Source organism: Chamaea fasciata, unplaced genomic scaffold (assembly GCF_029207755.1).
Source record: "Chamaea fasciata isolate MVZ Bird 193981 ecotype frontalis unplaced genomic scaffold, bChaFas1.0.hap1 SCAF_2, whole genome shotgun sequence".
Taxonomy (NCBI): Eukaryota; Metazoa; Chordata; class Aves; order Passeriformes; family Sylviidae; genus Chamaea; species Chamaea fasciata.
Window position 1 is genome coordinate 46,079,304 of NW_027094087.1, and position 16,185 is coordinate 46,095,488.

Here is a 16,185-nt window from a genome sequence, read left to right on the forward strand (position 1 = left end):
GACAGAGCTCAAGTGTTAGGACAACTCTCTCTGGTGCATGGTGTGACTCTTGGGGATGGTCCTGAGTAGGGCCAGGAGTTGGACTCGATGAACCTAATGGATCCCTTCCAACTCAAAATATTCTGTGATTCTCTGATTTTGTCTGTGTTCACAGCGGTGGCATTGTCTTAATTACAACGATGCAAAGAGATGCTCAGAGCAGCAGAGACTAACCGTGTGTGCCCTCGCCAGCCTGGATCGAGCCGGGGACCGGAATATTCACCGTAGCCAAGGCCCCGGGAAGGGACCAAGCGCTGGTGGCGGTGACTGCTGATGGCGGGCCCCGTGCCCCCCATGCCCTGCCCAGGAACTACAGCTCCCGGCATGCAGCGCGGCTCGGCCTCCCTCCCTCCGCCTGTACTACACCTCCCGGCGTGCGGCTGCGCCCGCAAGGCACGCCGGGACGGCCCCTTCCACGTGGTGCGCTGCCCGCGGCCGGGGAGGTGCCCGCGGTTTGCGACGTCCGTTTGCGGCAGCGCGCGTGGGCGCGGCCCCGAGAGCCCGCCCGGGACCGGCGGCGGTGCCGCTCCTGGCGGGGCGAGGGCGGGGAGGGAGCGCCGCGGGTTGGGGCTCGGAGCGAAGGAGCAGCCCCGCCGCTGGATGTTCCGCGGGGCGGCGCGGGGGCCTCCTCCTCCTTCTCCTCCTCCTCCTCCTGCTGCTGCTACCGCCGCCCGGTGTGTGCGGCGGGGCGGGGCGCGGCTGCCGGGGGCGGCGGCGGGTCGCGGCGGGCGCCCAAGATGGACTATGACTTCAAGGTGAAGCTGACCGGCGAGCGTGAGCGGGTGGAGGACCTCTTCGAGTACGAGGGCTGCAAGGTGGGCAGGGGCACCTACGGGCACGTCTACAAAGCCAAGCGCAAGGACGGGTGAGTGAGCGATCGAGCGGCTCCCCGCGGGACCCCCGGCCGCCTTCTGCCCCGCGGGCTTGTGTGTCCGTCCCCCCGCGCCCCGCGGTAACGCCGTCCTTTCTCCGGCCCTGCCTCATCCTGCCGGGGAGCCGCGCGTTCCCCCCGGGTCACTCGAGCGTCCCCAGCCCCTTGGCGCTGGCCGGAGCCGTGTTTCCGTACGGGTGGGCTTGGAGCAACAAATTTTGTGCCCGAGGTAAACCGTTCCCTTAATGGATTCTCGTTGTGAGTGAATCGGTGGCCGCTTATAATGTTCAGCCTGAACATTGGCTTCGTAGATTGGGTTATTTTGTTGTTGTTTGGTGTGGTTTTTTAACAATGGCTCTTTTTTTTTTTAATATATATGATTTATTACTTGTAGTCACCATTTTGGGTCGTCTTGCTGGCTGCTTCGGAAGCCGAAGTCTGCTCGTGCTTTTGGGGCTTTAGAATGCTTTAAACCACCTTTTGTGTATGACCAGTTCTTGGTATAGAATTGAGCAAATGAATTTCTTGGCATAAACATTTTAAAGAAAGACCTAATGAAACTGTCATTTAGGTTTTCCCTCGTCCGTGACATGGCATCACTTGCTGAACAGGGGAACAATAGGAAGTAGGGAGCAGTGCAGACGGGAGAGGCACGGGTTGTTCCTGTAGCAGGTCCTAAATTTTGAATTGCGTCTAGTCTTAAGGTCTCACCGCAGTGGTGCTCTGTATGCTGTCACTCAAATAAGGTGCATTTAAAAAGTCTGCCTATTATTTTTCCATTGAATAAATGCACTTCTAAAGCAGGCGGTGGTCAGTCATGGTCAAAAAACGATCTGGTTGTGTTTACATAAGCTTTTGATTCTAGAAGGAAATGCTCTGGCTATTACCTAGAGAACAGTTGTAATGAAAATGGTTGCACCTTGTCTTGTCTCTGTCTTAATCATGCCGGTATTAATTGCAGCACAGTTACTTCAGCCTTAACATAGTTTGATGGTAGGAGTTGGGTAACTACTTTTTTGCACAACTTTTATATTTGGATCCTTCCAACTGTTCATAGGAAAAATTCTTATCTTGCCCAAATTCCTTCTATTCTGGGAGGGCAAGAGGAAAGAAAAAACAAAACAGTCATAAGGGTGATAAGCTGTTGCCTCAAGTCTCCTTATATGCAGGTACCAACGCTGCTGATACAGCCAGCCCTGGTTTCTGTGCCCATACAGAGATCTGTAATACGAAAAATAAGTCGGGGTACTGAAAGATGCAGCTCCATTTCTAATGTTTATGTCGGGCAGCTTTGCAGCTGTTCAGGATGTTGGACTGCAGCAACGTGTAGGGAATTCAGCATGTCATACTGCTGAAGCATTTTTGGTGAAATCATCGTTCTGCTTGTTGTTTGGGAGAGAGTGCTTAAAAATGCTGGTGGTAGTGCTGTTTTGAGAAATTTCAGAGAAAAAAATATTTGAATTGTTAGCTTTAAAAATGGATAGTTGCTCAAAGGTGATTTTACAGTACGTAGGATGTATATATGTTTTTAAGTCTTCACTCTTGTTGGTGAGTGGGGAAATCAAGGTATGGTATTTGTTTAAAGTTTGGGGGAAAAATAAAGCTAAGCAATGTATATTGTCTCCTTTCTTCTTCACTTTGTTGTTCATTTAGTGCCTTGTTTCCCATCCCTTACTGCAATACTTCCCATTTGCCTTTCTGATTTCTGAAAACTTTTTCTTTTAAATATTCTGTGTAGTTGCCCTTGGACGGTCACTAAAATATATAAAATAGAAGCGTCCATAGATGCTTTTGTAGCTTGTAATATATTTGTGCAAATGTGTTCTTAAATTACAAGGGTGGAATTAGGATTGAAGTTGAAGGTTTCGTTTACATCCCTTTATCCAGAAGCAATCGGTTAAATCAAAGAATAAAATAATAACATTTAGTGTTCCTGAAGCTGTGGTAATAGATGGGTGGATGTTTTGTCTTGTGATGGGGAGTACCTGCAACAGAGTTCTGTATTTGTATATTTGTGCGTGTATATATTCAAAAAATACTCTTGCATTGTTTTAGTATTACCCAAATGGTAAGTAGTGATGGATCAATCTTTTTTCAGTTGTTTCTAGTATCTATACAGCACAAACCTTCTTTTTTTATATTTCCCTTGAGCTTACAAGCATTCTTTAAACTTTGTTACATGATTCTAATTCTTAATTTAAATAGCTCAAATCTAAGATATATATGGTAGTTTTTAGAGTACTTTGAAGAGTCAGCTGCAGGACTGCAAATATTTTGTTAACAATATTGGTTCAGCTTTTTCTTAAATGATGTCTTCTACTATGGATGACTAAAAGAAGGATCACAAAAACCCCCTGAATTTTAGTAATTCAGTTTGTGCAGATTTATCTTCTAAGACCTTTGGTGATTAAAACCCAGTTCAAGAATACTAGGAGCAGTGTCTGTAGTACAATTGCAGTCTTCACCTCTTTTTTTTTTTGTTTTACTGCTTTACAGGTTTTATAGCTACCTCTGAGGTGCAGTAAGGGAATTGAAAACTAGATAGCAGCTGTGTATCCGAGTCCTAGGAAGTTAATTGCATCGTTGGAACTACACAGGAATGTTTTGGAGGACAGTCTTTCAGGAATTTTGATGGAGTGAGAATCCTTCTAATGAAGGAAAGATGTCCTGTAGTATGTGCACTGGTGACCAGGTGGGGGTGTAACCAGGGTTTCTTTCATCCCTTGCTCCAAGAAAAAAGCCAGTCCAGCCCTGCAGTGCCCTTTGCCACAAGGTGAGGCTTGGGGTCTCTCCTGGTCTATCTCAGAGGATCACCAGGTATGGCTCCATGGAGGTTTCTCTTGTTATAACTGCTAAACTTGACCCAATGGAACACCAAATCAGCCAAGTGGCAATATCAGGTGTCATAATTGAGCTGTCTGGTGCACTGCCTGCAGCAAAACGGTATTCTGAAGTTTTTATTTTAATCTTTTTTATTTTAAGTTGTGATCTGTCTATGTGGTTGAATCTTCCTGGCTTTTTATTGCATGGTGGTATCATTTTCATCAGTGCTGTACTTGCAGTGGGCTCTAAAACCTGCTTAGAACAGAGCCTGTGAATTGATGGGGTTTATTTTTATAGCAGAAAGGTGTACAGGAAGACATTTGACTCTAGTGGCACACACTGGGAAGGGAACAGAGGTATGGCATGTTGAGCATCTGTCTTCAGATAAAGGAGCTGTTGCTCTTCTCCAGTGTTTGTAGGATAGTTTACTTTTTTTTTTCTCCTCAGAAAATATCAGTTATTTCCTGCATAAAAGTTGCCTTATGTGCCATTTGGAGTCTCCCTCAGGAACACTGCTCAACACAGCTAGCTATTAAACCTACCCATTTGACTTACGCTGGACTTGGAAAACATGCCAGCAGTTTTTGTTTGGTGAATTGATGTGCAGATCTGTTGTCTTTCACTTTTTTTTCTCTGCAGCTGGCTAGGAGCCGAGGGCCGGTAACCGACAGTGAGGTGGCAGGACACTGGGGGCTCTTGTGCAGCACAGGAGGTGCAGCCCCTCCTGGGACTGGCACCTTTTGCTGAGCAGGTGGGAATTGCAGGGGAAATGGGCTACTGAAAGAAAGGAATCAATACAATTCCAACAGAAGCAGATTTATTGTTTACGTTAACCTACAGTTACAGGTTTTAGCGCTGCTGTTCACGTGTCCAGGTGTCTCTTGGTTGGCTGAGTCATTTGTCCCTCAGACGGGCACACATAATTCAGGGCACCAAATTGGTCAAGTGCTCATCACCACCTTGTGATGTCTAAGTTTTGCATTTCTTGTAGGTATTTTCCCAGGCTCTTCCTTATTGTTTTTTGACCTGTTGCGGTTCCAGTAGCCTTGACAAATCCCTGAACACTCTGAAAAACAAGACTGCAGGTGTCTTCTTATTTACAAGCAGTTTGGTTGGGACAGGGAATGGCCTAAGTTATTCAGATACGTTGCTACAGGTAGTGTCAAAGCAGTGTGCCTAGGTTTACTGGGATTGGTCTTTCACTGCTTTCTTTGCTCTCCTCTCCCTTTTTATTATACAGCTACAGTCAGAAATCTGAGAGAGAAGCCTATTCTGTGGAGCAAGGCTGACTGTTTCAGTGGCGATTTGGAGTGTTTCAGAATAATAATTTTCCTGTTTATTGGATGTGGTTTGGATGAGAATAAGAAACTATTGAATGTCCCTGTTAGGCAGTATCTAACTTTTTAATTACAACAGCAAAAAAAATTATATAATTGAGGGTCTTGAACTGTAGAAATGTCCCCTGGTGCTTTATTGAAACTTTTCCTAATCTCTTGGAAAGAGACTTGAGTGGTGCGACTGAAGGTGGAAAACTGACGCTAAGCAAACTAGTACTCTCCTAGTTTTTGTCAGGAGCTGTGAGGAGTGATGTTGGTCCCAAACACAAGTTGAATTGGAATTTTTTGTAATTTCTGCTCTTACAGTTCTGTGTTGGAATTATTGCTATAGGTGCGAGAACAAATTGTTCAATTTGAACCTAGTGACACGTTGTAATTGGCATTATGAAAATAAGTCTTGCGTGCGTCAAGCAGTCAAATCTAATCTACTTTTTTCCCCCCCTTGAGGGTCTGCATGAGTTGTAAAAGAAGCAGAATGGTGGAAATCTAGGAGATGTCTAGTAAGTTATTGGATTGTATAATATCTAATCTATCACGCCATAATTTCTACCTACCAGTTAAAAGGATATTGCAAAAATTTTGATTCTCTCTCAGAAACTCTTGTATAATGAGAAACTGAAGGGGTGAGTATTTATCTTGGAAAATAGAGAAGGCAGAACTGTTTAAGTTAGATAAAATAATGAATGGATTGGGTAATGTGCAAAATTCTTGTGCTATTCAAATGTTTCACAGCATTTGAAGATGGATGACCCGGAATGTTTCTGGCAAACATAAAGAAAACATTTTAATGCACTGTAGATAAACTGCATAACCTATTGTCAAAGGGAAAAGATAAGAGCATAGTGCCTGTTCTGTAACATAGTCAAAACCAGTCACTTCTGACTGTTGTAGCTGTAGAAGTTAAGCTGCTCGCATAGAGATCAGACCAAGCTCTAATGCATGCAGAAGAGCCTGCTTTTGTTTACTTCAGGAAGTCTGAGATTTGGTGGTGGTTTCTGTTTTTTTAAAACACTAAACCACTTTCTGGCCCTTCATAAGGTGGTTTGCAGATTAGTTTCAGTTTATCTGTGTTCGTGGGTGTGTGTTGATTGAGGTACATCAGATAAGTAATCACTTACTTCGCCAAGGTCTATATCAAACTGATCTTTGGTGAGAGGTACATAGAGTTTGGGAGTGCCACAAAGTAGAGGTAATGAGTCAAAAGTTGACTTGGTGAGAAGTGGAGCAGCAGGGCTGGACTTGGAGCTTCTTGATTGGAGCTTCTTGATTAGTTCTGTATGGAGCCTTTGCAGGAGTTATATCATGAACGTCACGTTATTAGTTTTCACTATAAATTTCCAGAGAACTCTTGTCATCTCAGTGATGATTTTGTTGTTGTTTTTGGCTGAATGTTTGTGTGTTGATTTCAACTGTTTTGACCCGAAGCATTTGGTGGAGATTGCAGGCAGATGGTGAGAGCCGCAGAGCTGGCATGCAAGCCTTTGGCTTCTGACTCCTGTCAACAATGGTGCGGAATTTCTAAATGCCACAAACTTTATTTATGTATGTAGTATGTGGTATTATCTTCTTAAACTACATGCCCTGAGTCTCTTTTGGATCCTTCACCATAGTAGTTGCAAAGTTCCTAATTAAACTCTATCTACATAATGAGGTTGGCATGCCATATTGCATAAAGTCTTGTGCTCTTACATTTTTCTGGTCAACCACTCTTTTAACTGCCTCTGCCTTCTTCCTTCCCTTCTCACCTGGTTACTTGGCTTCAGGCTTTATAGGTTCTTAAGGTCATGTGGTTGAGAGTGTCTTGCTGTGGCCTTCGGACCTTATTTGGTGTGATCTTTTGTTATCTTGTCACAGATGTGTTGATTTGTTTTCATACCTTGAAGCAAAGGTGAGTTAGTGTTTCATTCGTACCTGAAGCCTATGACAAGTACAGAGAAGAGACGGTGAAAGTGGTGTTGCAAAACAGCAAAGAAAAACACCAAAGGTCTCCATGTAGTTTGATTCTGGACCTAAAAGTTACAGTAATATATGTAAATAATGGGGGCATGGACTGCTGTATGCGATTTCCCATTAGAGAACAGGGGTTAGTTTTTAAGGGTGCTGATTATACACCTGAGCATGGGCATGTTACCAGAAAACACTGCTTTTGACCCAATGACAGTGAGGTAGTAGTATGTTCACTCTAGATCTTGGGTATTCTTTGATTTTTCTGTTTTAAAAGTATTTTCAAAGGCTTTGTGTTTTTTGGTTGTTAAAAATAACCAAGCACAAAACAGCGGTAATGTCATTTATTACCATTGGAGTCTGAAGAGCTGTAATTTGCAGACTACTGTAGCAGAAACTGTAAAATTTCTTGATTGTTACAAATAGGCTCTTAGTCTGGCTGAAGGTAGAGCAGCTTGGATTTGTGTATGGCAAGGTTGTACTCCAGCAGTGTGCAGCAACAACCAACATGCCAATGCACTTCACAAGACCTACAAATTACAGATATGTCCATTTTGCCATTAAAAGATGATTGTTGTGCTACTTTATCAAGCTGGTTCTAAAAATCTGGCTCTTTATTGAACTTTACTGACTTATAAGCCATTCACTGGTGCACTTGAAGTACTCATAGAAGCAAATAATTCTGAATAGCCTGTTAATACAGCAGTGCTTCTGACTTTCACCAGAATAATATTCCATGGACAAGCAGCAGGACAATGAAAAGCAGGACATGAATTGCAAAGGTCTGGGTAGCAGCACCCTCTAACAGAATACTGATTTGTTTCAGGAATTTTTTCGTTCGCCTATGAACTTACAAGAATTCAACAGAATTTGTTTTCCTATGGATCCTTATCCGTGTGGAGTTGTGATTACCTGGGGTGGAGACTGGGCTGCTGTGTTTAGATGAGCTGAGGATGTGAGGCAGTGCACAGGCTGCTGGTGTGGACTGTGGCTTCCCACCTTCGCTGTGGTTAATACTGTCATGTGCAGCTCTGGTTCCAGAAGGGTGTAGTTGCCTTTAATTTTCTTTTATTTAAATTTAAACATAAAATTTGTTTAGTGAGAGTAGGAAAGCAAGGTCTTGAGTGTTGGTCCTAACAACTGGCAAACCAGTATCTTTCTTTAGCAGAAATCATGGGCTCTGGCCCGAAAAGCAGATACTTCATGCATCTCACAGAATCTCCTTTGTTCTGTGCTGGCCAGGAGTGCTATTTTTGGTCTATGCCATTTGCCTGGTGTGGTGGGGTTTTTTTGTCCTGTAGTAGAATGTTTGCTGTGTCTATTTTTTTTGCCATACAGCCTGTTTTTGAAGGTTGCCTCTGGCCTCTAGTTCCAGAGGATAAGCCATTAATTTTGAAGTGTGATATTAATCTGAACTTTTCTATGAGAGTCTGTAATAGGAGTGATAGGTAGACTTCTCTGGTTTCCTTTCATGTCTGCCTTGGAAGCAGCAAAAATGTGATAATTGTTGCAGTGGTGCTGTTATGGAGTACTGCTGATTAGGGGTGGGTGAAGTGAGGATCATAAATAATTGCATGGTCTGGTAGTGTCTTCTTGGGAAGTATAAAATCATTAAAATTTTTAAAACTCTTTAATGGCATTCGTTACAGACAGACATTTGAAGTTTCCCAAATAGTTCTTTTCCTTCTAGGCTTCTACATACATAAGAAAACTCCCTATTTATGATAGGCTCATTTAGGTGAAGATGTGTGTTTGGTACACTGAAAAAATGCATTGTGGATGAAGAGGAGATGAACCTGGAGCTAAACTGGTCTTCTGGAGAAGGTGAAAGAAGAGGTGGAGGTGGCAGGGAGGCTCTCCAGGGTTCAGGAGCTCAGAGCTTGGGCATTGTATCTCTCCATGGGAGAGCATCTTGTACAGCTAGTGGACTGTGACAGTACTGTGTTGCCAAATGGTCTGAAGACAGGAGGAAAAATGGAGTTGCAGCTTCCCTGGGTCTGATGATCAGTGACCACTGTGGAGTTGGATTGTGTTTCTGTCTCAGAGGATGGGTAGGGTGGGAGAGGGGAGTCAGGGCCCTGGGGTCTCCTGGCCCAGGATGACAAATATTGTAGCTCTGGTTTCCAGTACTGAGTTTTTAGAATCTGAATAGAAATTATGGGAAAAAAACCCTAGCCTTGGCCTAGAAGGAGCCCCTTATATTTGATGTCTGACATCAGGAATAAAATGGTAGAATTAAGGAAGGATCTAATGTTGTAATTTCGTGTATTTGAAGAAAAGTACATTGAGAACAAAAGTTCAGGTGGATGAGCAAGTGATAATACTCAGTGGGCAGACAGTTGGCAGTGCAGTCAGTAGCAATTCTTCAGTCAGCAAGTTGAAAGGAAATTTTGAGAAAGTGTTTCTTCATATGTGATGATTTTCTTTTGCAGGATTTAAAATAAGTAATTTTTTTAAAAAGAGGTGTGTCGTCTCCCTTGCATTGAGGGATGAGTGTGGTGAGGTTTTTACACCTTTCATGCTTCTGCAGAACGTTTACTGGCCTTTGCAGATTCTATAAGAGTAACCTGAAGCAGATGAATATCCAGATGTAGTTCCAACATTTCTGCTGATTTTTAAGCAAAACTGTTTGTGGTCTCTGCATGTGATAATGGTTCTGTGGAAAATACAGCTTTCAAGTACTTCTCCAAAACCATCAGGATATCTCTTAACCATAAGAAAAAAAGATTTTATAGCTGATTTTATAGCTACACATATTAATAACCTCGGTGTTTCTAAAACTACTAAAACCCCAAAGAATTCTGTGTCTTTTCAGAGTCCCCCCATTAAGACACATGAGGTTCTAGCTCCCTTTGAAATGCTGGAAAATTGATGATGGACTTGGCAGCCTCGCTCTCTTAAATTCACACAGGCTGTGCTAGTTCTGGTTGCAGCTTTTATCTTGCACAGTATATATGTGATGGCATTTATGAAACCTGATTTATTTATTCTCCTCCCCAAGGGTGTTTGCTTTATTGTGGAATTAACCACTGACTAAATGCAAGTTCAGATTGAAAGTATACTTGCAGCTAGGGTTGCCTCCTAGGGTGAGGTAAGTAGTCTGTTGTACAGAGGTAATAATCTGTGTGTCTTCTGCCAGTCTGCTGCCATGAAGAATCATAGTTTTATTCAGCTCAAATTATTTGAGGTTAAAATATTTTGGTTTTTGGATGTTTCTTGGGGGAAGAGGAACTGCCAGATCTTAAACATTTGAAAAACAGCAAGAGGCCCGAGCAGAAGTGTTGCTCTGAACTTTTTTAGCCTTCTGATGTTTGCATTTTTGTAGTGGAGTTTCTCACAGATTTTCATGTAAACAAAAGCAATGTTTTGTAAACTGTTCTTTTTGCTTATCCCTCCTCTCTTGAGGAAGGACAACTGATAGAGTTCTAGTTTGACCAGTGTAGTTGAAGAGGTGTCAGCCTCGTTTGGCTGAAGGGAAGCATTCAGAATTCTCATTTCGAATCTGAGTATAAATATGAAGATCATGTTTAATCACTATGTAACTGGCTCTCTTTCCTTTATGGTTGTTTAAAATATTAACAAAGCCAGCAGTTTTGTAATACTATAAAATACTCAGTTCTGGATTGTGCCTTTATGTAGATGATGATAATCAGTTCATCCTTCTCAATTGAAGTCTTGGAATTGATCTTTAGGGTTCGAAACAGCTAAAATGTATCTAAGCTTGTTCAAGTAAAGAAGCTGAGGCAGGAGCATTGAGATACTTGGCTGCTAAATAAGAGGCTTGCTTTTCATTGTTAGCCTTCTCTGTAGGGCAGTCTTGAGTTTAGAGTAGAGAAGCCTGTGTTGTGTGAGTGGATGGGAATAAAGTTTCAGTTTCAGGCTCCATCCCACCAGTGCTGTACCTCTCATGGTCCTCTCCTCCCCACCATCCCCCATTTCTTCTTTGTGAGCTTGGCAAGTAATGCTGCGTGTTACTGCTACGTGCGGGCTGATAACCATTCAGGAGGGTTTTGTGTTCTGGCTGGCTAGCCTGCTGTTCTCTCTTGTCTCCTCCAAGGCTCAACAAATGGTTTCTGAGACCTTGTCAAGCCCCATAATAGCACATGTGGGATTACAGCCCTAGCTTTATTCATAGTTACAATTTTTTGTTAGGCTACTTGTGAATGAATTGCTAACTTCTGTGTATTGAGGCTTCCCATTTGAGAGATAGCTGCTTGAATTTGGAAATCACTAGATGATCTTCAGGGTGCCTTCCAACACCAACTGTTCCCTGACTTTATGAATAAATAGATTGAATTTTATACAGAAGCATATGAAGTCCTTTGTAGCTTGTATAGGAAAGGTGCTGGATAGACCATTTAATATTATGCTTTTTTAAAATGGAGAATTCTACTGATGTTGCCCTATTGCATTGTGGTTTTTTGCATATCCCAGTGACAGACTGACTTAATCCTAGGAATATTTGGATGCCAAAAAGTGCTTATAAAATTATATGTGATACTCAAGCAAAAAGATGCTGCTGTTCAGAAAACAATTTCTATTCAACAGCATCTTAACCTTGAGTGTTAAGTGGTAGTATGGCAAAGCATATTGTGCAGTCAGTTTAGAATTTGCAGGAAAAGAACTGTATAAGCCATGATTAAAGCTGCAGATACTTTTTAAAGGACAAAATGTTCGCGAGAACATAATGATTTTCTCAACTACAGATGCTAGCCTAAACATCAAAAATTTAAATTATTCTTGAAAAAATGCATGTTTTGTGAACAGGCAAGAACACAACTAAAGGTCACTGAAACAATCTGCCTGTTTTTCTGGGAAAGCTCTGCTGTGTGCTTGTAACACCTTGCATACAAGATGTTGACATTTGAATAAAGGACACTTGAGAGTTGCTCTAAAAATGAAGACTCAATTCATTACTGTCTGTGTGAAAAATAAGTGCAGCTGAGAACTTGAAATACAAAAGGATCTGAATTGCAGCAAACTCTTGATTCCACTTTGTGTTTCTGGCCAAGATACATTTTCTGTGAGGCATAGCCTTACCCTGTGAGTGGGGAGCCCTTAGTGCAGATGTACTTCCAATTATGGTTTGCATTCAGATAACTGGATAGTCCCACAGTGAAGCCTTGGCAAGTCAGGTTTCATCAGCTGCGTTTTCTCACAGAACTTCTGGGCAAGGTATGGAACTTAATCAATGCAACTGGAGCAAGCTTTACCTGGGGGGACTTAAAGACAGCAAGGCAGCAAACTTGTCCCTGACTGTAATTTGAGTCTTATCTAAGTTTTTGTTCTTGAACAGCTTGGCTTTCAAAATCTCTCGTTTCTTTTTGGGTGAACATCAGTCCTATTTAAGCAGGGTTGAACAAAACAACCCCTCGCAAGTAAATGTGCTAACAGTGCCATTCACTGTTACGTTAGTTCCATTTTATAAAAGCCCAACTGGAAGCTTATGTGACTCTGCCAGATGAGTGTCAGATACCAAAAGACGTCAAAAAAAGACCAGCTATTGCAACAGGGAAGGCTCTGTGGGTAGAATGTAAGGGCGGGGGAACAGTATCATTAGGACTCCATTTACATCTGCCTGGCGTGTTTGCCTGTGCCGTGTTGGATCAGCGAGGCTACAAAGCCGAGAATACAGCCATGAACGGCTTGTTAGCCTCATTTAATTTCGGTCGGTGCTTTTGGTCAGGGAGGAATGCCAAGACAAAACTTCATGGTAGTGAGTAGTCAGTGAAACAGATAGTCAGGGCATGCACGCCGAGGGAATCGACTTGGGAGCTGGCCTACAGTAGGGTGAAAGAGTTCATTCAAACCCACACTACTGAGGGCTGTCTCTGACAAACATGGTTTGTTCTTTGCTCCTGGCGGGTGCTGAATCTGTACAGGGTTAAAAAAGAAAAAAAACCCCCTGCTTTAGGTACCACTTGAGTTAAAAAAAGAAAATATGAGGGGTGGTGATGGGAGGAGATGGCCTCTCAAGCTAAAAGAGAGCCAAGAGACTGAAATATTGCAAGCTGCCTGGGAACAGTTTTTGAAGCTTTGGTGGGCTCTCAGTGAGTGAGGGTACCCATCAGTCACAAAAATGTGACGTGCTGAAATAGTGAAATAAAGGAAGCCCTTGGGAGCGAGGATATATTCTTTAAAAAAATTAGATCTTCTGTGGAAGATGAATAAAGAAATAGGAGCTAAGTGAATGTAGACATTATGAAAGAACTTAAAGGATTGGCAGTGAAGACAGTGATTGAGGGATCTGTTGCAAACTTAGGTGCTCATGATGTGAAGGAGCAGTCAGTTGTCGAGATGAGATATCTTTGCACATCAGAAGGAGCAATTTTCTAACCAGAAAGTGTAACCCTGTGCTTTAAATTGTCTCAGTTACGAAAGACTGGAAAGGGGCAGTGTGAGATCAGTTTTCAAAAGGACTTTCTGGAAAAATGGAAACTACTAATTGGTAAGGTTAACCAAAAGCAGAGATAGTGAAAGGTGCTGAGATGAAGAGAAAACGGTCTTACAAAACACATTCAGCACTTTATAAGTCTATTAAAATCTGTCAGTGGAGTTAATATACAGGCTAAAGGCGAGGCAGTTGATGTAATCTTAACTATATTTTCAAGAGGCATTCTGTTAGGTTTCCTACTAGAGACTAAAGCTGAATTTAGATGGATGGAGAAGTTAGAGATGTGAAATAATGGTATCTCTTAGGAATCTGTGTTGCTCAGAAGTTTTGTTTGGAAATCACTTGTCCTGAATAGCTGGGGACAAGCTTTGGTGATTACATGGGATAGTGAAGATGAGGACTAATCTTCACTTCTAAAGTGAGGACTTTACCATGAATATCACATTCTTCCAATAACACATTGTACTTGATGTGGAGGTATTTGTTGGGGGAAATGGTTCTTTCTTTACACACACACAAGTTTATTATTGTTTAAGAAAACAATTGTGGAATTTATAATGACATTTTTGTGAAAGTGCCCGTTCAATACAAGCAGTTGCTAAAAAGCAGAGAGAGTTACAGGACTTACTTGCAATGGAGTGGAGCACAAAGCACAGTGCCTTTGTTGCTGTAAGTCTTATTTTCAGTATTGTAGGTGTTTTTAATTCCTTAATCACAGAACCAACAACAATACTCAGGAATGTGGAGCAGTGTCTGTGGGAAAACTTCAGTCATTCCCATGGGCAAGGACTCTTCTGTCTGTGAGAGCAAGGGACAAGGCAAAGACTCTGAAATCTCGAGGGTCATTAAGAAGATAAGAAACAGTTGTTCAGTGACTGGATGCATTTCTGAAAGAAAAATTCCATTAAGGGCAAATAAATAATCAAATAAAATCTGTGGACTTGTAGCTCCTGCAGTAGTAAGTTTGAGACTGTGAGGCAAAGTTCTGTCTTTAAAGACTTACGGATTTTTTTTTTTTAATGCAACAAATATGTTGCTTTTTCCATGTAAACCAAATAACGTAATAGATTTGACTACTGTAGAAAAATGGACCAAAACCAGAAGTTACCCAATGAAATGAGGGTTTTCTGGAGTGCAGACTTGTGCTTTAGCCCAGTTTGTTGCTGATTCTTTGAAATGCTGTGCACTCTTTATGCAGCTTCTAGTTTCTGAAGTGGTACAGATACTGAGGTGACTTAAGAGCAATCTGAGAAAAGAAGGAAAGTGCAGATAATTTACAGCAATCTTTTCCTTTAGAGATAATTCGTGTAGGAACTTCTTGTTTTGTTTCCTATAAAAGTACTGATAAGACTGCCATGACCTTGAGTAAAGCACCATGGAGCTTTGAGTCTGCAGCAGGGGTCTGCTGCCCATCAGCTAATCTCATAGGAGTGATCCTTATAGTTATGTGGGTTTAAAACCTAGATTTTAGGCTGGCTGTCAAAGTACAGTTTTGTGTATTAAGAGAGGAAAAGAGAATCAAATCCCAGGGATTCTCTCCTCTGTGGAAATTCTGTGCTGGAGCTAATTACAGAGCTAGGGGCAAGATTGGCTTTTCTGGGGTTGTTCTTTCTTGCCTTTTTTCTGTGTTTTGAATTATGGACAGCCATACTTCCTGAGGTTTTACCACCACTAGAAAGTGAGTGCTATTCTTGTTTTTTCTTCTTCATCTCTCTCCTCTACTTGTTCTCCTTGTACCCTGCTGTAAACTGACAGAATTAGTTAACTCGTGTTAGTTAACTTACTTAACTTTAGTTAACTTCTTTTTTAGAAGTAGGTAACTCTTAAGAAAATGCAGGAGGTGAATCATGTAATGGAGTGTGGCACAGACCAGAGCTGGCATAAAGGGAGGGTATTTTTTGGCTGGGAGCAGCAAGGCAGAGATATTGAGAGAAGACTTTCCTTTTGACAGCAGCAAATTCTTAGATCAGAAGAACCACATGTACAGTGCATCATTGAATTTACTTGGTTGCTTTGAACTTCCTGCCAAACTACATGTTGTGGCAAAAGTTGTTAATTAAATAAAAATAAATCTTAAGAACAAAAGGAAAAAAGTGAATCAGTAATTGCCGTTCACCACATCAGACATCTCAGAAGCCCTTGTGTTTATTGGCTTGCTGTTGATGGTTTTTCCTCCAGCTTTGGAAATTACTTTTTCTTTACCCACTAAAAGCTCTGATTATTGGAGGATTTATTTTGAAGTAGGAAGTATTCCCAGCATGAGCCTTGCTATCTGATGAAAATAATGATGGTGTTCTGGCCCAGTGATTTTGCCATGTCCTCCTAAGTATTTTGGGAATGGGAAAAATATTGATGTCTTAGCCAGACCTTTAATAAATTCAGTTCTGTTAATGCATTTTCCCCTGGATTAATTTATTTGTGTTAGCTTTGTGGTGAGTAATATGGGCTTTTATTTTCACATGACATGTTGTAATATTAGATCAAAGTGCATTAAACCAGCTTCAGTGAAAAAGTGTGCACCTTACATCCTTCTATCCTTTTATAAAGGTTTTTGGTTTTGCTTTTTTTAAAGCACACAGTGTCTAAAATTTGCATATTAAAGTGTTAACTTTTAAACAAGCCTCAGTCATTCTGAAGCATTACTTTTTTGGGGGGATAAGCTATATGGAGGGGCAGATAGCAACAGTGAAGAGCACAAACTCTTTTTTGTCCCTGCTTTTGCATATGCTGTCTTTACATCTGCTTTTTCTGTGCATCGTGTACATGTCTTCGAAAGG

General features: G+C 41.8%; 1 protein-coding gene across 4 annotated transcripts in view; it reads left to right on the top strand.

The window, feature by feature from the left end:
* The first annotated feature begins 599 nt into the window (after nucleotides 1–599).
* The window catches only part of CDK8 (cyclin dependent kinase 8), a 75,422-nt gene continuing 59,836 nt past the window's right edge, over nucleotides 600–16,185 (top strand). For 2 of the 4 annotated variants that reach the window (XM_066175907.1, XM_066175908.1), the window contains exon 1: nucleotides 600–904. In XM_066175907.1, coding sequence (XP_066032004.1) covers nucleotides 777–904 — 128 coding nt within the window. In that variant the 5' untranslated portion in view covers nucleotides 600–776. The remainder of the gene's footprint in view (nucleotides 905–16,185) is intronic. The other 2 variants (XM_066175906.1, XM_066175909.1) reach the window with 2 other exon arrangements.